Source organism: Lepidochelys kempii, chromosome 4, assembly GCF_965140265.1.
Source record: "Lepidochelys kempii isolate rLepKem1 chromosome 4, rLepKem1.hap2, whole genome shotgun sequence".
NCBI lineage: Eukaryota > Metazoa > Chordata > Testudines > Cheloniidae > Lepidochelys > Lepidochelys kempii.
The window spans coordinates 91,367,980-91,389,867 of record NC_133259.1 but is presented as its reverse complement, the minus strand read 5'-3'; the positions used below and the strand labels follow the sequence as shown (position 1 = coordinate 91,389,867).

General features: G+C 38.2%; 1 protein-coding gene across 4 annotated transcripts in view; it reads right to left on the bottom strand.

Moving 5' to 3' along the window:
• NFXL1 (nuclear transcription factor, X-box binding like 1) overlaps positions 1-21,888 on the bottom strand; it is a 91,043-nt gene that overhangs the window by 12,404 nt on the left and 56,751 nt on the right. For 2 of the 4 annotated variants that reach the window (XM_073342114.1, XM_073342115.1), the window contains 5 exons: positions 19,959-20,099; positions 13,395-13,561; positions 9,009-9,078; positions 2,657-2,761; positions 817-903 (listed from right to left, as the gene is read on the bottom strand). In XM_073342114.1, the coding sequence (XP_073198215.1) occupies positions 817-903; positions 2,657-2,761; positions 9,009-9,078; positions 13,395-13,561; positions 19,959-20,099 (570 nt within the window). The remainder of the gene's footprint in view (positions 1-816; positions 904-2,656; positions 2,762-9,008; positions 9,079-13,394; positions 13,562-19,958; positions 20,100-21,888) is intronic. The other 2 variants (XM_073342116.1, XM_073342117.1) reach the window with 2 other exon arrangements.

Below are 21,888 nucleotides of genomic sequence, written 5' to 3'. Positions count from 1 at the left end.
CAAACTCATCCATCATTTACACTTTCATAAATCCAGAATAATTTCACTGATTTCAGAGTTATTCCAGATTAAGGTCAGAATAAATGAGATCCCAGTTTAACCCAATGTATTTTCTACCAGCTATTGAGAAAGTTCTACGATTTCCCAAACAGCTATTCTAACTAATTGCAACAGGGTATATAGAAACCATATGGCTACCTTGCACTGCTTCTGACAAAGAGGGATAATTTTGGCCATTCATAGTTTCTGAGTTAAATTTATTCTCTGACATGACTGAAAATCAGTGGTAACATACCTTGAGCAAGCAATGTTCCTGCGGGACAGTTAAGAGGTGCCCCAGAATCAGAGTTGAATAACTATATAGTTTGAGGATTTCAAGGGCACGTCCTGTTCCCATTCCACAAAAATACAAAACCCTCCCCTAACAATAGTATAAAAATGGGTCCTCCACAAGGTCAACTGTGTACAGACTGAAGCATTTTTCACTCCCCTCAAAGGCTTTGCCATAGTATAGGGCACAATTTAGCTCGTGAGACAGGCTACGACACACGAGAAAAAATTACCGGAGTATTATTCTAGCATAACCCAAAAGTTCACTAACTCATACTTATGTTAAGTATTAGCATTGTGTCTACAAAAGAACTATTTTTCCACATTTAACCAAAACCAACAGTCTGAAGCAGCAGCTGTTAAACATGTACATTTGATTTGATTACATGATATTTCTTGCTGGTATTGTCTTGGAAAATAAAACTGTATTCATTTCTTTTTTTCTGAAGCAGTGAGAATATATTATAACCACAAGAGACACATTACCTCAGATGCTTTCCGTTTCATTTCCTTACACAATGTGTCACATTCTAGTGAAACCTGGCCTTCTCGTACCTTGCTGCACTGTAATTCCTGTAGGTATGAAAAAACTTCAAATTTAAAAACCACTTCTCTACATAAAGTATACAGTTTATTAATTATCAACATAAAAGATGACAGATTTCTATTTGATAAAACATGCTATAAAATGGAAAAAAGCTAATTAGAACATTTTCAAGTCTATAATTTTATTTTTGTAATTCAGTGAAGATCAAAGTATCAATACAATTAATACCATGCAAAGTGATTTTTTTTAATTAGTTATGTTTATATTTCACCATTTTCATTGTCTCCTCCACCCCACACAGCCTCAGAGGTGGGTGGAGGCCTTTGTCTGGGCCAGCAAGGAAAAGAAAATCCTAGGCCCTTTTAAAGAATTACATCCTTAAGTGTAATGCAACTAGCACCTTGAACATTCAGGTATAGACTGGGGTGTGAAAGCATTTACTCCACTCCATTTGAGAGCAGAGTGAAAGCTCTCTCAATTTGACATTACAATCTTGGGTGTCATGATTGTGTCATTCGGGGTGTCATCCTGGGCTGGCATCAGACACTTATTGCGTTGTTTATTGAGCAGCAGACTTTGCAACAGGGTATCAGACTACCAGAAACCGTAGCAGGTTCTAGCTAGGTTATTGCAGGGGTGAAATCTACCAGGGCTAATAAGGAGACAGAAGGGCAGATTCAGACGGGGACTTTGGTTTAGGGGTTTGTAATGGGTTAGGAGAGAGATCTGCCAACCTGAATCTCAGAGTGTCAAAGAAACCAATTAAGGGCTGACAAGGTAAGTCATTATACTAGGAGTGTTGGGAGGCTGGGATTTGGCCAACCAAAGCAGTATAAACTTGCTGCGCATGGAGGCTGCTGGTGCCAGGATGCTCTTCCCTCACTGGGAAAGAAATTACCTCAGAAAAGGAAGTTTCAGTTCACAGTGATGTCAAAGAAGCTGTATTTCTGAGGTTCTCCTATTGAACTGGGATCCCATTTGTTCATGACTGGAGTGGCTGGAATAGGGGCAAAAGGGGGTATCTCTATCAATGGTGGCATCCAAATGCAGAAAGGGGCATGGAGACCCATCAGGGAGGATATTTAGTGCCTTGTATGTACTAAACTCTTCCTATTTATTCTTTCCCTCACAGGAGTTGGTGACGGGATGTTTGGGCACAACACTGCATTTGACTCATAGGTAGGTGGCCGGTTCATGCTGGAAATTCACTGCTGGGCCTCAGTGGTGAAGCAACTCTGTGTTGGTTTGGGTGAAGGGGCATGCTCTGGTGCCAGCAGATGCCCTTTTATGTCTGTTGGCTAGGGAAAGGCCACATGAATGGATCAATCTATTACAACCTAATGATGATGCCACCATATTTGCATTCAGATTTACACAGAAACTTAGCTGTGTCAATGGATTTTTTATGTAATTAAATATGCACTTCCCTGATCTCTGGTCAGAAAAATGTACTTTGTTTCTTTTATCTGAAATAGTTTTGAGTGAGACTTATCATATACTAGTCTCCCAGTGGAGCTATAAAAATCTAAGTGTATTTGAAACAATTCACTGCAATATTACAATATTTGTAGGTTACAGAACAATTTTACATCTTCAATGAATACTTTGATACCAAGGGTAGGCTCCTCAGCTGACATAAGTGTTTTAGCTCCATTAAAATAATTGGATCTACTGTATACCAACTTACTCCAGTGATGATCGTGCCCTGTGGATGCAGAGATAAAGCAAAAAAGGAAGTTTACAGCTACAATTCTCTCAAAATTACAACATGGAATTTACCTTTTTCATTCTCTTGCATGGACATCTGAGTTTAACCTTCTGGTTGCAATTTTGAGGACAATCACCCGAATGGCAAATCTCTTTACATCGATGACCACAGGGCAACTGAGAAACAAAGAGACCGGTTCTCTGCAACTGGACTATAAAATGTTTCTATTTCAAACACAGCATTTAAACAGAACTAAAGTCACGAAAGCGCAATTAATGTATCAGTTTCCCACGCATGTAGTAACTAACTACATGAAGCTGGGAATGGACAGCAGAGGACGGATCACTTGATTACTTGCTCTGTTCATTCCCTCTGGGGCATCTCGCATTGGCCACTGTCGGAAGACAGGATATTGGGCTAGATGGACCTGTGGTCTGACCCAGCATGGCCCATTCTTAGGTTCTTAGCTTGTTCATTAATATTTGCTTTTTATTTATTCACAGCATTTTTAGTTCCTATTACTAGAAACTATGCAACATGCAAAGTATGATTTCTCTTTATGAACTTCATTTTCACAGTTTGATTGAAAACAAGATCCAGTTATTTTAAATACAAATTTTCAGTAAGTACAATATCTCCTTTAAAATGACACACACAACAACAATATACAAGTCCAGCCATGTATATTTTGGAGGGAATAAGGTCTGGAAGAAGGGGAAAAGGAGGGAAAGAAAAAATTAGAAGCTGTTCTGCATTCCATATCTTCAAGTTATATTTCAAATGGGCGAGAACAAAAACAGAAGGAAATGGAAGTTTCTACTATGACGTATTTTGAACCATAAACTGTACAATAAGGATACACTACAAAGGTTTTTTTAGCCTCCTTTCAAATTCAGAAAATCTTAAGTGTGAGTCTTTGAAGGACTATCCCATTTCTTGTCTTTGGGATATGGGGAACTACAAACTTTTTTCCTATTATAAGTAGAAATCCTTTAAATAAGACTACAAAAAACACAATTCAACTGCTTTTTTAAAAACGATATTTTTATTATCCTATATGACAGACATTTTTTAATGTTAACTATGCCTGTTCTTGTAAGTGCTCATTGAAGATTTAATTAATTTCTTACAACAGTATGGTGATTATAATTAATTTAGGGATGCACCAAACACTGTATTAGATATAAAATGCCAGAGGACAGAGACATTTTTCATTTAAGGTAAAGAACTTAGCTTCACATAACCCTTTACATATCTATGAAAATACTTTTTTCGCCCCTCAACTGCTAAACATGCTTTTAATAACCTAAGCTGCTACCTAAAGGTAGCATGTTTGATTAAGTGATTTATAAATGAACTTTAATTCCCAAAACTGTTCAAAAATTTTATCTGGAGATACTCATAGTTTAAAGTAAACTTTCAGTTGTAGTCAAGTGATTAATACACTCTGGAAAATGTCAAAGGGAGCCACAATTATTTTAATATTTAGGATGTATGTTTTTCACATTTACTGGTAACTGTAAGTTTATAACATATTACATGAATAAATCCAGAAGAATTTAACATTATGTACTATTATAAAATAACCCAATGAAGTGCATATATATGTTAGTAAATTCAGATTCACAGACTTAAAAGTAGTATTGATTAACTGATTTAGCCAAGAGTCTATAGATACAGAGCACATGCTTAGAACTTGCATGATCTTTAGATAGAAAGTTTGTGCACATACCTGTTCCTACTATGTCTCAGACAAAATTTCTTTGTGTAAGTAGGTAGCCCTAGCAATGTCGATCACTATACTATTAATGTACCTATCTTTTTGAATGGAGTACAGTTGACATTATGCAACAGTGTTTGACTGTGTTTACCTGCTGGTGAGCATAAAATTTGTCTTTTACAGGTTCTGACAAAGTTTCCTTGCACTGCTCAGCAGTGCAAGAGTCTTAAGGAAGAGCAGAAGGAACTGTGTTTGCCTCCAAGACAGAGAAATAAAATGTCAAATTATATCTAACAAACACTGCATGGCACAGCAATATTTGTACCCCAATATTGCAGTTCTTACTCACGTAAATAGTTCTGAAGTGAGTGAGATTACACACAAGTGCTACAGGACCAAGCTCCAAGGCCTACAATGTTTTTTCTTAAAGTCTCCCACTGTTGCACTGCCACCAGTGTAACATCAGGGTGGGACTGCTAGTGTAGACCACCTGCTGGCATTTCAATTAACATGAGCCGGGTTAGATAACAGTGGTAAAAAACCCTGTGCCTTCAATTTAAATTAGATCTCACTGTTGCTGCCGCCGAATTAGATCACCACTAGTGCAACTGTGGAAGAATTTTTTTTTAAAAAAAAGCTTAGTGTATATACTCAGATCAATCAAGAATGCAATGTCTACATTCCATTAGCTCCCTTTTACACTATGCAAAATCACACTCTCAGTAGTCCATAGCAACTAGACCAAATGCTGCACCTATCTGACTAGGTAGTTGACAGATGCCAAACATTTTAAAAAGAAAATCCTCTATGAAAAACACCAAAACCAAATAAACCAAAAGCTACAAGTATGAAAACACAAAATTCCAAAACTTCTTTCATCTGGGTGCCCAGTTCAAATCCTGTTCTCTGCTTCATAAGGAGTGGAAGAAGGGCTACTGCAGTTTGCTGCCTCAGCAGAGAGTGAGGCCACACCACCAGGGTCCCCGCCCATGGATTAGCATACAGATCTAGATACTGGGAATTGAGGTGATCATTTTGGTTGGCTGATTCTAAAATTTTTCCTCAAGTGCATGATCTAACTATACTATGCATAGGTCAAGGTGGACAGTGGGAGGAAGCAGCTGGTTGTTTCCCACAGGGTCAGAGCACCTGAACTGTCAGAGCTGGATGAAGGGATTTTTAAAAGAACAAACAAAAAGGGAAATAATTTATCTTATATTATACTAAAAAATAAATAAGATAAAGAAACTAGAGATAGAAAAGAACTAGTCCATCATGTGCATATCCCTGTCAGGGTCCTGTGTGTGAGAAAATCAGCAGTAATCTGACTGAAACAGTTACCATTTTTGGGTGTTCACTGGTTTCCATAGTTCTAGTGAACAGATGTCTGTCTCTTAAACAAAACCACCACTCCTGAATGGCACTATTTTTGGCAGCCTCAGAGGCAAAGTACAAATGGAAACAAAAATATTCCTTTCAACCCGAATTGTGGGCCCTCTAGTTTAAACGTTAAAAGACCTATTATGTGGGGTATGTGGGAAAGCTTATATTCCTCCTGCCATACCTTGTTCTGTGTGGCCTTTATCCGCGGGAAATTATTTCACAAGTACTGCATTTACTTTTAAAAAAATTTACAGCAAGCTGCCTAAACTGTCAATATTTTATGTTACAACTCCAGTAATTAAACTATAGAAGGAGAAATTTTATAGCTGTACATCAGCAGGTAAAAGTTAGAGCTACTACAGGTTTTCAAGTATGACTTTTACCTTTACAGTGCTGGAACGTTAAAATAAACTATGCCAAATCACAGGTCACGTATTACTGTTAAATTGAAAACCAATCTCCTTTGTAATAGTAAATTCTGATTACAGAGAACACAGAAGAGTACAAAGAGTAATATGTTTAAGCAAAGATTGATATGGACATACAAACTTGGGAAAGTTTCTAAATTGTGAACACTTCCCTTTTAGAATTGTCCTAAACATTTACAAAATGTGTTCTGCATAAGAATTTGAGTAGTCATTACTGATCTATAATTTCCTTCCTCAGGATATTTGGTTTTACTGCCAAATAAAAAAAGCACTTTAAAAATGTTTTAACTTTACTAGCATCTCTGGCAAATCAAAGCCTTTGCTATTCCCTAAAGCAGAAAGGACATCTGAAATAAGAGAGTACCATTTGTATCAGACTATGGAAGTCCTCTGAGTAGTTTGTATAACCATAGCCAAAACACAACTACGAAACTTGGCAAAACTTTTACAGTTACTGCTATATCTTTTAAGCCACCAGTCTACGTAATTAAGGGTCTTTCACAATTCCCAACAGTAATATCAGACTTACAATTCAAATATTGCATGATTTTGTCTACTACAAATTGCATCAATTCAAGTAAAAAAACAGTAGTGTCTAAAGGCTATGACTTAAGAAATAAAACAGTTTATTACATTTTAGAGAAGTAAATTTTTATTACTCCGGACTTCGGTGGAGGTTTCGTTACAAAGCAATGTGCAACGTGCAACAACAAGTAACAAGGTCACTAGGCTTTTCCATACTAACACGGAGCCAGTCACTGGCACTTATATGAAGATTTGCTCTCACAATAAAAAGGAAAATTACATTTGGATGAAAGAAAACAATCAAGTTAACATGGCACTGATTAGCTTTTTTTGACTTTGTCAAAACAGTATGTGAACTCATGGTGCAATGGTATTAATTACATATTATGGAGGCATTGTTTGCAGCACCATTGTTAAGGCTGAAGTGAGTTTCATCCCTGAAACTCTCACACTATTCTTCAAAGAATCTTTCCATTTACCATTGGCCCTTTTTGTAAGCCTAAACCATTCAGCTCCCACTATCCATATCACCATTCTGACCTGTGGCTTGTCTATTAAAATTTCTGGTTTCTGAAAGATTTCTCTGCCATATTCAGTAGCTGATTGATCTGCATTATATTGTCAGTCTCTGATTTTCAAATTTACCTAAAATTCCTCTAATGGCTTTTGTGCCTGTCCAGGTCCTACTTCCATATATTAGAATATTTTCAACTTGGTTCTTTTTAAAAAAAAACAAAAAAACCCCACAAACTTGACAGAGCTACTTTCAAAGCCTCCCACAGTGTGCAGTCCTATCTATATCCCCTAATCTTTGAACAAGTCACTTAATCCTTGCCAGAAGGGGGCCACAGTTAGCTTGGTCTTTTCAGACTGCAAAAGGTAAATATGTTCTGAGCCTGTTCCTTCGTATTTTGCACCTGTTTTACATATTAATATTTCCTTTAAGGTTGCAAGAGCTGCAGAAAGATTTTCTAGAAAATGGTAAGATATGACAGAGTGACAGGAATAAAAACAGACTAAGTTTTATTCAACTCCCATTTAAGTCAATGGCAGTCTTTTAATTAACTTTGCAGATTTGTGGCCTTCTCCAGTGCCAGTGAAGTAGATTGGAATAATCCAAGAAAGTTCTTAAAACAAAAAGAACAATTTTAAACTGGATCCTAAAATGTGGGTTTTGAATTTTTAAGGTTGCAAGTTATGTGGTCTTGCTTTTTTTTGTGGGTTTTGTCTCTGTGTGTGTGTGTGAGAAGCTGGGTCATTGAAGTCAGAGAAGTGAGTTACAATAGTCAAGATGAGATATAGAGGAGGTTTCAGAAGAGGTGGAGTTGAGGCACTGGATTATTCAGTAAATGTTGCAGAGAGACAGGTACATTAGTAGACAGGAGGAGGAAATTTCAGAGCAAAGGACTCCAAGATTACAGAAAGTCAAATGAAAGAACTGAGTTAAGGAGGTAGATGGAGGGAATAAAACTGTGTTTGAGAATGCTCCTCTTGCCCCCAAGAAAGCACTTTCAGATACCTAGCTTAAGGAAATTGTGATAAATCTACTTATTTACTTGCTCAAGATAAGGAGAGACTGAACAGGGAAGAGTCATTAAAAGGCACAAACAGGGCTGAAAGCAGCAGAGGGAAGGAAGTAAGAGGAAAAATAATTCTGAGCCTGGAAGGCTGGTCATGTGTTTCTTGTGAGCCTGGAAATATTGGATGGGAGGATCAGAGCTGTGAAGAGGTTAGGCAGGAAGAGAGGGATTCTCAGTCTGGGGTTTATATATAGATGTATCGCGTTTCTGAGTAGGCTCGCTTGAGGGGAGCTGGGGGAATTTGGAGTCTGAGCTGGCAGGGTTGTGTGAAAGGAAATGGAGTTAACTGATGAATGAAGATTTAAGTGAACTGGCGGGCGTATGTAGGAGATAAAGGGAATTTGTGGGGCAGAGGTAGATTGGAGAGGGACAGCCTGAGGCTAGGAGAAAACAGTGAAAGTTCGGTAGAGGGATAAATATTGTCCTCCTGTCCCACCCTGCTACCCTTTAATGTAAAAATGCGTCCCAGTTTTTCACTCTCAAGTGGGGAAAAGATTGCTCCTTCTTCATATCCAACCTCCTCCTCCTATCTCCCAAGAGGATGGCTTTTCTGTAATCTCTCTGACTGCAGTATCCTTATTTCCCTTCTTGAAAATCCTACCTGCATTTGGGAAGGGAAGGAAGAAATTGCTATTTGTAGCCCCTCCAGTTAATTTGGCACTAGCCAAAGAACAAGGGTATGATAACCCAGAGAGAGGTGGTGGACAGAAAACAGAAAAGAATAAATTGCTTCCTGGGAATACCAAAGAAGAATCAAAGTAAGCATTAATTTACCAATACAGCTTACCTCTTTTGGACACTGATTTTTGCAGGAACTGAGAAGATCCTTTTCTTTTAAGTCAGCACAAGTTATTTTTCTATTAAAAAAGAGAAAATGTTTAACAAGGCCAAATTAAAACTAATTCAATCAAGTATAGTTATGAACACATTTAACTATATATTTTTGCGTGGCAAAGAGATAGTTTCAGCTGCCTGCATGTTGTACAAAGAGAAACTGTCTCAAATAAAAATTCTTTAAGATCAATTGACTTTATGGACAACTCAGATCACCACCATTATGCTGGCAATTTAATAACGCAATCAGCTTCTTCACTGTCAAAGCTTAAAGCAATTGTTGACGCAGCTGACTGAGAACATTTAAATTTAAAGTGCGAAGTGTTAACAAAAACAGGGAATTGTTCAAAGATATCCTGCTGGATACCCAAAACACCCAATTCAGCAGATGTGGAAAAAAAGCCGTACTGGTTAAAAGGATACGTGGAAACAACGACACACACATGAAGCTAAAGGAATCAATGAAACATCAGTGGCCAAGAAAGTTAAAGGCATTTTAAAAAACATTAAGAACCAGAAAAGCCCTGGTCTGGTCTACGTCTATCACTAGATATAGACAGTGGAATAATAAATGTTGATGTAGAAAAGAGAAATGTTTATCGATATTTTTGCTCTATACTTGGAATGAAGCAGGATGTTGTGGATGGAACAGAAAGTTTACCATCTGTAACAAAGAATAATGTGAGGTAGCATTTGTTAAAATTAAACATTTTCAAATCAACAGGCCCAGATAACTTACATCCAAGAGTTTTAAAGGAACTAATGGAGAAGCTCTCTGAATGGCTAGTTAATTTAATAAATCTTGGCAAATTGGGGCAATTACAAAGGAATGGAGGACTGCAAATGTAGTTCCAATATTTAAAAAGGGCAAAGAAGGATAACCCAAGGAACTACTGACTAGTTAGCCTGATGCTGATATCATGTAAAATAAAGTAATGCTTTATTGGGGATTCTATTAACAAAGAATTAGAGGCTAAAAATATTAATTAATGCCAGTTAGCATGGTTTCATACAAGGTATTTTGATTATTATTTTTTTTGTAAACCACCCTTGGCCATAGGCTTGGTTGATACAGGCAGCTGTGTTGATACAGTGTATCTGGATTTCTCCAAGGCATTTGACTTAGTACCACATGACATTTTGATAAAAAATTGCACTGTAGGGAATTAACACGGTATGCATTAGATAGATTAAAAACTGGCTTAGAGGGGTCCACCAGGAATTGATTCTTGGTACAACACTATATATTTTAATCAACAATCTAGAGGATGACATAAAAATCTCTGCTGATATTTGCAGATGACACAAAGATTGGTGGGGCAGTATATAACAGGTCACCACTAGAGGGATCTGAATTGCTTGATTAAATCATCACAATCCAACAGCCAAATGCAAATTAATATATCTTGGGAACCAAGAATGCAGGTTATACCACAGGACAGAAGATTGCCTTGGAAAGCAGTAACTCAGAGAAGGACTTAGAAGCATCATAGATAAATTGCCTCAAAATGATGTTTCAGTATAAGGCTATGGCAAAAAAAAAAAAAAAAAAAAAAAAAGAGAATGCAATCTTTAGCTGGATTAAGAAAAGGGAATATCAATTAGAGTAGGAAAGTGATCTTGCCTCTGTACAAAGCATTGGTAAGACCAACATCACAACCGAATATAATATCAAGAAGGTATGGAGATACTGGAGAGAGATCAAAGAAGGGGACACAAAAATGATCTGGGGGTTGAAAACAAACTTTATAATGTGAGGTTTGAAGAGCTCAGCTCACTATTGATTGGTGTCTTTAAAATGAGATTAGATATAGTTTTAAAAATTATGTTTAATTCAGCTTCTGGGGAAAATTCTGCAGCTTGTATGCATGCACTTGGGCTGGGTAGTCGTGGTGATCTCCTTCTATCCTTGGTGTCTGAAACTGTGGGTTCCCTGTTCATCCCATTCCTTTCTGGGCCACAGAACAGGATTATCTGCATTGCCCTCATCATAACTGTAACACTTGCAGACTCTGCATTAATGTAATCACTATAATCAAATCTCACGCTTCAGCTGGTCACTTGCAGAGGTCAGGAAAGATTTTTTTTTTTCCTCCAATGCACAATTGGCTAGATTTATTCTTCATTTCCCCCTCCACCCAGTTTTCCTCTGAAGCATCAAAGACTGGCCATAGCTGGAGAAGGGACATGCCAGATCAGTTCTCTGAGGTGGCACAGAGAATCCTTTGCAGGTGCCTTGCCGGTGTGTCTTGCTCACCAACTTCTAGTTATACTGATCACCAGATTTGTGGTTGAGAAGGAATTTTCCCCCAGGTCAGACTGGCAGGTAGCTTAGAGGGTTTTCATCTTCCTCTGCAGCATAAGGTCATCCAATATTTTGAAAACAACTGGCTGAAGACCTTACTGGAACATTATTGTTGATTTTCAATAATGCTTGGAGCACTGAAGAAGTTGTTCTAGAAGACTGGGAAAAAAGCTTATACACCCATATTTAAAAAGGGTAAATGGGATGAGTTAGTTACAGGCCCATCAGCCTGACATCGATCCCACACAAAATAAATGGAATGGCTGCCATAGGATTCAATTACAAAAGAATTAGAGGGTTACATTAATGACAATCAGCAAAAGTTTATAGAAAACAGATCCTGTCAAATTAACATCAAGTTTGGTAGATAAAGTAACTAGTATTAATGTAACAGACTTCTTTCTGTAAGGCATTTGACTTGGATCACAAAACATTTTGATTAAAAAAACTTGAATACAAAATCAAGTAGGCACATGTTAAACGACTTGAGAACTGGCTAACTGGTAGGTCTCAAGGTGTAATTGTAAATGGGAAATTATCAATGAGTGGATAGGTTTCCAGGGTGGGGTCATAAGAAACACAAAAATGGCCATACTGGGTCACACCAAAGGTTCAGCTAGCCTAGTATCCTGTATTCCGACAGTGGCCAACGCCAGGTGCCCCATAGGGAGCAAACAGAAAGGTTATCATCAAGTGATCCATCCCCCATTCCCAGCTTCTAGCAAACAGAGGCTAGGAACACCATTCCCGCAGGGATTGGTTCTTGGCCCCACACTATTTAATATTTTTATCAATGACAGAGAAAAAAATAATCAAAATAATAATTGATAAAGTTTGCAGATGTCAAAAGGTTGCGGGAGTAGTAAATAATAATGAAGAGGACAGGTCACTGACAGAAAGCAATCCAAATTGCCCTGTAAACTGGGCACAAGCAAACAACGTGTGTTTTAATGGAGCCTCATATAAAGTCCTATCTAGGAACAAAGAATACAAGGCCATACTAACAGGACAGGGGATGCTATCCTGGGAAACAGTAACTGAACAAAACCTGGGAGACTATGGTAGATAATCAGCTGAACCCAAGTGCAATTCCAGGGCAATGCTGTCACCTAAAGGCTTATGCAATCCTTGGATGTATAACAGGGGAATATCGAGTAAGAGTAGAGAGGACATATTTGAGTGCTACTCAAATTGTAGATGCAAAAACTAGGCAGTAAGCCACAAGAGTGTTGATAAATAGGAGATGGTTCATGGAAGAGCCGCAAGAATGATTAAAGGATTGAAAAACATACTTTATAGTGATAGTCTCCAGAAACTCAATCTATTTAGTTTAGCAAAGAGAAGGTTATGGTGTGACTTGATCACAGCCTATAAGTACCTATCATGGGGAACAAAAATTTGATAAAGAGATCTTCAACCTAGGAGTGAAACACATAACAAGATCCAGTAACTGGAAGTTGGAGAGACATATTCGGACTAGGAATAAAGGCACACATTTTTAACAATGAGGATAATTAACAATTTGAACAATCCACCACAGACATCATGGCTTCTCCACAACTGGCAATTTTAAAAATCAATGCTGGAAGTTTTTCTAAAATATAAACTCTAGTTTAAACGGTAATTCGAGAAAGTTCTATAACCTGTATTATGACTATAATCTATGAATTACAGAGTTTTAATTGAAAAGATCTTTACAGAACCTAGTAAGTCTGTGTACTACATTCATTCTAAAACTACCCAGGAGAATAAAGTCCATTTCTGGCATATGTTACCAAAAATTCAACTACATCCACAAACCAGTTATGCTCTTAACACTGTTGTAGAGTCTTAATATTTTAACTGGCAATAGTGAAACAGATCTGAATGGACAGAAAAAGAGATGGAGATTTTTTTTAGTGCTGCTTTTTCTGAGCCACCACCAATTGTGTAATCTTCAAATAAAAAATTAAAAGACCTGACCAAGAGACATTTTAAATGCCTCCTTCCAAGCAGTCATATTTCTGAATTCAAGCTTCCCCTTTATCTACTTACATGCATTCAACATACAGGTTTGTGAGTTTGCAGTGACACTTTATTTTAAGCATTTGGACACATGGTGGACATTGGTCAGGATGACAGGGCAAAATGCACGAGTGAGGGCAGCCTGGTGGTCGTGGCTTGGTACACGCCTCCTCACAGTGAGAACATTCTGGACTAGCCTAATAAAACAATACAAGAAAAATTATTGAACCAAACAGTTGTTTTGCTAAACATCATTTTAGTGAACTATTACATCTAGGGACAAATTTATGTAAAGAGGGAGCTTTGTTCTTCAATGAGATGTCTATCAAACTAAATACTAAAATATGTTTTTAATAGAATGGAAGGAATGCCTGCAATCGGTAGTCAAAGAGAGAGGCTCCTACGTTCCCGCCCAGACATAAAGAGGGCCACTTAAGATTAATACTTTGAAAAACTGCCACTCAGCACTACTATATTAAGTTTGCATCATTAAAAGTAGTTAATCAGGAAATGCTAAAGTTAAGACAGCATATATAAAACTTTAACTCTGCACCCCCAGTGTATATTCATCATGATGCAGTAATCTTGTAACATACTACTTCTTAAATACATTATTTTTTCTACAACAGCTTTAAAATACACTTGTACTAATGTAAGTTTCATTATGGTCCAAAAACTACTGATTTAGTACCACGTTTTGAGGGCTGCTGAATACTGCCTCAACTATGTACAAGTTACAAAATCTACAAGAGCCCTAGTCAACAGGGCAGATCACAGAGTTCGCGTTCCTTAGATGCTCATTTAGCCCTTGATTGTGCTATCAGATCCACAGGATGAGCAGATCTGACTGTACAGATGGGGCCTTAATGAGCACAGCAAAATATTTCTACACATGATCACACTCCAGTTCATAAGTTAACCAAATTAAAGAATTTCCTAAAGAATTAGGTTGTGCATTGCTCCTCCAGGAGGACTATCTTCAAGCCACATTTCAACTCCATAATGTTCTGACTGCAGGGCTGTTCAAAATAAAGTCATAAGATTTTTTCATTCATTCAATAAGGAAAACGCCATTTCCCTCCAATCCCTCTCATTCTGCTCACACACGGTTGAGCTGTTTTCACTAACATTTAAAAGAAGTAGGCACCTCTGGGTGGTGACTAAGCATGGAAAGTGTCACCCCAAGAAGTGCACCTTCCAGTTACTCTTAACTTTCTGAAAACAGGTTGTAAGGTTGCATAACAGCCTTCTTTAATGATAGCAGGTTAACGAATAGAACAGATATTAGTACAGTGCTTTTCACCTGCAAAGTACTGAACAAACTTTAACTTGATGCAGGAAGGAGTCGTTGCTCAGAGATCAGAAAAATAAAACTAACCAGGCTTTTATAATAAGTCTGTAGTTTTGTATCTGCCAAAGAGCAGAGAAAAAGTCCTAAAAGTAAGGGGTTAAAAACTTTATTTAAAAAAGTATTCAAAGCAATCTTTACGATTTACTGATATTCTGCACTTTTTGCATTTCTCCCCCCTCAAACAGCAGTTTGAACAGCATTGGGATGGAAACCTACTATATAGCAGGCTGAAAAATTAGTACATCAGGATTATTGTATGATTAAAGTATGCATTTCAGAAAAAGGACAAAGACTCAATTCCACACGACATGGAGAATAATCTTTAAAAGGTTAAATTTTTGTCTGTATTTTAGTGAGGTTTAAATTTATTCCAATAGGGTTATTTACTTAGCAAATTCTAATCCACGTTAGCACAGAGTCAAGGAAACAAGCACTATTTCCTTCAGTGGTTAATATAAATCTCATTACTGAACAGATAGAGATGGGCACATAAAGCAACAGCTTTACTTTCATTCATACACTAAATGTGCCACTTTTTTTTTTTTAACTTTAAAACATTTACTTTAAAACATTTGTTGAATATAACAAACAGTTAATATTTAACCTTCAGAATTTTATAACAACATTTGACTGATAAAAAGGGCAACATTTACTTCTATTGTTCTCTGACGCCGATATCTTCCAGTTAGGCTTATTCAGATGGCCATCAACATGCCATCCAGAGAGCACTTCAAACCATATAATTTCCTAGCTGCCTTCCCTATCCAGTGGCAAGTAGATCTCAGGGAGGGGCCTATGTCTCACCAGCTGAGCTCAAAATTGAGTAATGGTGAGTAATAAGGTGCTTTTTCTCACCATCAGCTCAATTTTGAGCTGGGCTAGTGAGACATAAGCCTGATCTATACACACAATATCAAATAAAGGGTGTTATTATAGACCAATTTAGTTACACTAGTGCAAACCACTACTCTTACAATCAGTTTAAACCTGGCATACGTTGGGGTTTACCTTGTGTTGGTGAATTTGCAGTTGCAAGCTAAACATCTACATAACCAGTTTTATACAGATTGGGGAGTGTCCAAATAGGGGTTTACACAGTTTTAACCTACTTTTTTTTTTAAAAAACAGTTTTTAGTTAAATCAGTGTAACTTATGAGCACATACAAGGCCCTATACAGATTGTTTCTTTCCAAACAGAAACACACAATTTCAGGTAAGTAATTTGTCCTCACTCCAAGAGGCAAGTATTGTTGGAGTGTTCCACTTGTGAAGATTAAAATTTTACAGTGAGCCATGAAATGCATATAGTTAAGCTAGACTCAGAACAGAGAGTAACTGAAGGAATAGAGTAATAACCTTTATAATAATTTCTTTGATGAGACATAAAACTAAGAAAGACGACAATTTATTTAAAACTTACAGGTATCCCACAAAACTAAGATTCCATTACCTCTATTGGCTCCCTGTTTTATACTTACAACAAATTCTGCACATCCTCATCATTATTGCCTTTTGAAACTCTGCCCCTCCCTTTTTTCCATTTTAAATGAGTTCTGCCCCTTCCACTCCAACAATGCTATGCAAGATCACCAGTTTGTCTATGTCCCCAAAAAGCATATTCACACTTCTTCCATGCTGCTTCTTAAATGTGGAATGATCTTCTTGAGTTAGCCCATAAACTCCTCCTCAAAACACACTTCTACCATGCTGCTGACAGGAAAATGCAAATTCATAATGGCTAAGCAGAGGGCCAGCAGGGATCAGAGATATTGATTTTGTTTATACCTTATGATTAAAAAAAAAAACAAAGCAATTCACCATCATCTAATTGAGCACAGCTAGCCAAAGCAACCATGTATTTTAGGGAATGGAATGAAGACATAATAATTGTTACATCAGCTTGTTGCATCTTGTCTTAAATTAAGTAGTAAGAACCAACACCTATCCTAAAGTCTAGTAACGTGTTAGTACATTGCCTAGCACATCAGTGCCCCCAATCCAGAATGAGACTTTTGGATGCTGCCATAACAAATAAAAGCCAGAATTCTGTAACATGGAATTAAAACAGGACATTCCATCTACAGGAGGCAGCATGAAAGAAGCTTGTCAGAGAATCGGGAAAATCTACACTAAAACCTCAAATCGCTGACTTGGTGGTGATAAAAATTTAGGTGAAAAAGGTTCCATGCAGTTGGCCTTATAGCTCTCATGGAACGAGGTGACCAGTTGGTTAGCATCACTGACAGGCTCTAACTACCTCTTGTTCTGTGGTGGCACTGTTTCAAGAGTCAACTGACAAACAAGTAATGTACGACTGGCTAGCATCAATTTAGCCAAGGAAGATGATGGGTTTTTATAAGTCTGCCTCAGAGAAAACCCAGGGTGCATTTTTATGTCCAATTTACAGAGCACGAAGAAACCTACACTGGTAGGTGGGTTCAATGGTGGTTAGGATCAAGTTTTACAGTGAGTCCTCCTACCTCCTTATGCTGTTGGGAGTATAAGATACAACTTTCAGAATTAAAGTTATATTTTGTACCCCAACTGAATGCTGCTCAACTGTCCAAATTTCTAGCATGCCATGTAAATCCAAGATCTCTGGACTAATCATTGGACATGAAACCCTTCTTGGTGAGCTGCTCAACTGAGGTTAAGCATACCGGAATTAACAGAACCTGTATCTGAAGAGCTTGTAAAGTTGTCTTTTCATACCCATGAATGGCTCAAAGGAACTGCTGAAACAGTCAGCCCCAAAACTCGTGCCTTTGTTCTAACTAGAATTTTACTCTGCCCAAGTCAATAATCCTCTATTTGGAAGGCCCTAATAATTGGAACTTGTTAGTGTCCAAAATCATCTTGGTTGTAACATACTTTGCGAGGAAGGAACAGATCATCTAACAGACCGAAATGTTCAATGAGAAAATTTCATGAGTGGTTCCCAAATCAAGAAGGAAATGTAATCCTTTGTGAACTGAGACAATCAAGATGAACCTTTGCTACACCTCAGCAAAAGATTTACACTCTTCTCCATGCAGTATGAGGGTTCAAACACTTTTTCTTCCTCCAATTTTTGCAGGCGCACTGACCCTGTGACCCAGGGACCTCTAGTGCCAAATGGCAGAGGGCACAGGGAGTGCTTAGTTTTAAAGGGATCCCCTGCATTGGATATATGCATAATACTTCACTATGAATGGCATCTACCAAGAGCCCACTGGCATCATAATCATTGCAAAATGTATGAACAGATAATGTCTAAGGAATTATGTATCTGTACTGAAAATTATGTTCCTAAGGTATATGAGATAAGGCAGGTCACCAGAAGGTGATAAACATGCTCCTTTCAGGTAGTAGGGAGGAGATTCTCATCTCTCCTCTGTCTGGTCACACATGTATTGTACACTTCACAACAGAGGCCTATCTGCAGTCTGAGCCAAATGCCAAACAAGAGATTGTGAAGTCGACAAGAAAGAGGCAAACAGGAAAAAGCAATTAGCAGCGGGACTTCCTGTTTATGAGTAACATTAATGTTTTAGGGGAGTATTGCTGGGGGTACTGGGAGACGCCCTAGAGCTTTTCCACTGAGGGAAGCAGACAGCATGACTTGCCTCATGAATGAAAGATTACAGCCAACCTGGCTGTAAAATGCTGGAAGGACTTTGGGGGTAAGCATTAGTTACATAAGTCTAGGTTTTAGAATGCATGTTATGATTTTATTTTATATGCAACCATTTATTTCCAATATTTCTACCTGCCACCATTTGGATCTCTTTCCTTTGTTAAATGAACTTTTAAACTTATACTTTAACCTTATTTAAGTGCTACAAGATAAGCAGAGCGATGAGCTCAGTGGTAACTGACAAGCTGGGGAGTACTGCTTCTTTGGGAGCAGTGAATCTGTAACTACTGTAAGTGTTCAGTGGAACAGGGACTGGACACTCGGAGGGCTCAGGGGTTGAAGTGTGCCCATCACTAGCCTGCAGAGAAACATTAGAGCCTGCATAGGCTGAGAGGGAAGTGTTTGTGTTGCCTGTGGTCAATGGAGCCAAGAGCTGACCCACAACAGACACAAACAAGGCTTCCTCATGCTAAGAGCTGGCGGTAGCAGGGTGCCTCTCAAACCTAGGCAGACCCAGGAAGGACCACCGACCCTTAAGTGAGATTAGGACAGACACCGTGACCTTAGTTGCCTTTACTGGCTACAGTAAGTTTTGTTTCCAGTCCTGCTGGATCTGATCAGACTGAGTATGCCAGTTCTGATGACTAACCCCCCTTTTAGTCCTATTACTATGGTGGTGTTAGTGGACCATCTTCACCTTGAAAGGGCCCTGGTAATGTGTGTTACCTACTTATGTTTAACAATCTGTTCCACCTAGTATTTAGCTGTGACACTTTGAATACTTTTCCCAGACCTGAAGAACTGCTACGTGTAAGCTTCAAAGGTGGTCTCTCTTACCAACAGAATTTGGTCCAATAAAAGATATTACCTCACCCACCTTGTCAACTCAAAACTAGGGCAGTTCTTCATCCCTACCCAATCTCTCATTTTTGTTTCATCGTACCTCCAGCAACTACAATCTTCTAGCCCCTGGCTTCACGTACTCAACAAGCAAATAATCTTATAGTGTAGGAATTTTTTTTAAATAGTCTCTAGTGGTCTCTTGATGGATCTTAACATGCAGTCTCACTACTTTTTTGTGTGTGGAAATCTCAGCCTTGTGGTTCTGACATACTTCTAGTGACGAGGTAGAATTTCTCTACTGTTAAAGGGTTTGCTGGCTTTCTGTACTGCAAGTTTGACTGGTGAGCAATTTCTCCCCAACAAACTATCATGGGGTTTGTGAACCCCCCTTACCTCACCCCTCAAGATAAACTTGGATTCCTCCCAACACTACATCAGTAGGCCACACAACCCAGGAAGAGTTGTCATATTTGACTTTGGAGGAAGTTTATAAATATACAAAAAAGTGATACTGGACGGGGGGGGGGGGGGAAATCTACGTGACTACTTAGGTTTAAATGTTACAACAGAAATAATAACAGTGCTTAATATTTACAAAATAGCTAATTAACAACTATCCCAATTTTAAAGATGAAATGAAAACACAGAAAGGTTAAGTGACTTGCTAAAGGTCGCCAAGTAAGTCACTGATAGAGTTGGAAACAGAACCTTTGTTTCCTGACCGCAAATCTTGTGCTCTTGAGCCAAGAACAGACGAAAGAAAAATACAACCTCTAAAACTTACCTTTTGCCTGTCAGTATTACCATTTACTTTGGTAAATTTATGACATTCCTTCATGCAGGTATGATTCTTACAATCAAGCAGCCGTCCACAAAATCTTTTACATGAGTAGGGGCCCGCAGAGTGACATGGTAAAGGACTCGCCTAAAAGGTTAAAAAAACCCAACGTATGGCATTAGTACCACGATAGAGAACTTCTGGTGCTTCTGAATGTCTGACAAATAACCTTAATTAACACAGTAAAAAGAAAAGTTCAATTAAGTTTATGTACTTGATTTTATATTATACCTAAGTAAATAAAAAAACTAACAAGCTTGCTTTCTGAAAACAGCTGCTGAATATCTGGAAAACAGACTATCAGTTGCAGACTTTCAGTGTGTTTTAGTAATACTTTGCACATCTATTGTGCCTTTTGCTAGAGACTTTCTAAGTGCTTTACAACTGTTAAAGAATTAAGCCTCACAATAACCCCGTGGAGACACTATGTATAGTGAGCTCACTCAAAGTCCATTCTAGTTCTAGAATTAAGCTCCAGAATCTCCCTACACATCGGATATATCATCGGATACATCATCTCTAAAACCAGAACTTTAAGCATATCCACTGTAACTCCACAGAGAAACAGAACGCAGAAAGGTGTCCAACATCAAACAGCATGTCAGTGTCAGAACTAGAATTTAAACTTATTCACTCCCAGTTCCCCTCCTTTAACTAATGCACCATGTTCACATTCAAAATTGTTTGTGATGCTGTCACCCATCCATTAGGAATTGAAAATTGATAATTTCACAGAGCACTGAATACAAATTTTGTCAGACTAGGATAACTTTCAGTAACTACTTTCATTTTGGCTAGACTCCAACTGAGAAGTTAGGAGACTAAAGGCTCCATATTGTTACCTATACACTGACACTTCCAAATATTTTGTGGGCCTTATGCAAAGTTCTGCCCCTGCCCCATATAACTGGGCTCTCCCTCCAACTCTCACATACACCTAATTTCTATAATAATACATTTTTGTGGCTGTGTGGACTTGGTGACAGCCCTTTCAGGGGCTGGGAAGACAGAAGATGGAACTGAAGTAGGATATCCTCAACAGGGAATCTGAGAAGTGTTCTGGATGGCAGGTTGGTTATATGATTGTGGCATGGGACATGTGGAAGGCTGTCATTGCCAAATTACTCCACTTCTCCACAGTATCATGGGGAAATTGAAGCTAACTATGCTGGCTGAAGCGTGAGCCATCTTCCCAAATACCTAGAAGTATGTGGCTCTTTGGGGTAAAAAAATTACACTTTAATATTTTAAGTTGCTTCCTTTTCTTCTCAGGTTTCACTTCCACTTCCTGACTTCAGGCAGGTATTAGTCATTCTGCTGTGAATGTCAGTGACAGATCAAAAGAGCATCTTAAAGAAAACATTATAGTGTTCCAGCAGCAGGAGACTAAACTAGAATGACTAATATAATTAATCTCACTATCATTATCAGCACAAGAAATCCATAGCTTCAAGGAGGCTGATGGGGTGGAGATAATAGGAAAAAAGTTGATGAGAGTGGAAGGTCACTTTTAGAAACTGATTAGGAACAAGTAAATATAGCCTCACCATTTCCCAGTACAGATCTACCAGAAGGAGACTGCAGAGGGACAGAGCTAAAAGAGGAAGTACAAAACCTTCTAAATTTGAGCAGTTCATCCCAGTCTTTTCTGCATGAAAAGTGGTTTTGATATCAGCAACAGAACAACCTAAAGACCTGCCTGCAACTGGAAAGCGGAATTAAAACCAAAGAAAAATATAGGAGGAAGTTTAAATACTTCGACTCCCTCAGGGAACGGATGGCCAGGATCCCCTGGGGGACTAACTTGAAGGGGAAAGGAGTCCAGGAGAGCTGGCTGTATTTCAAGGAATCCCTGTTGAGGTTACAGGGACAAACC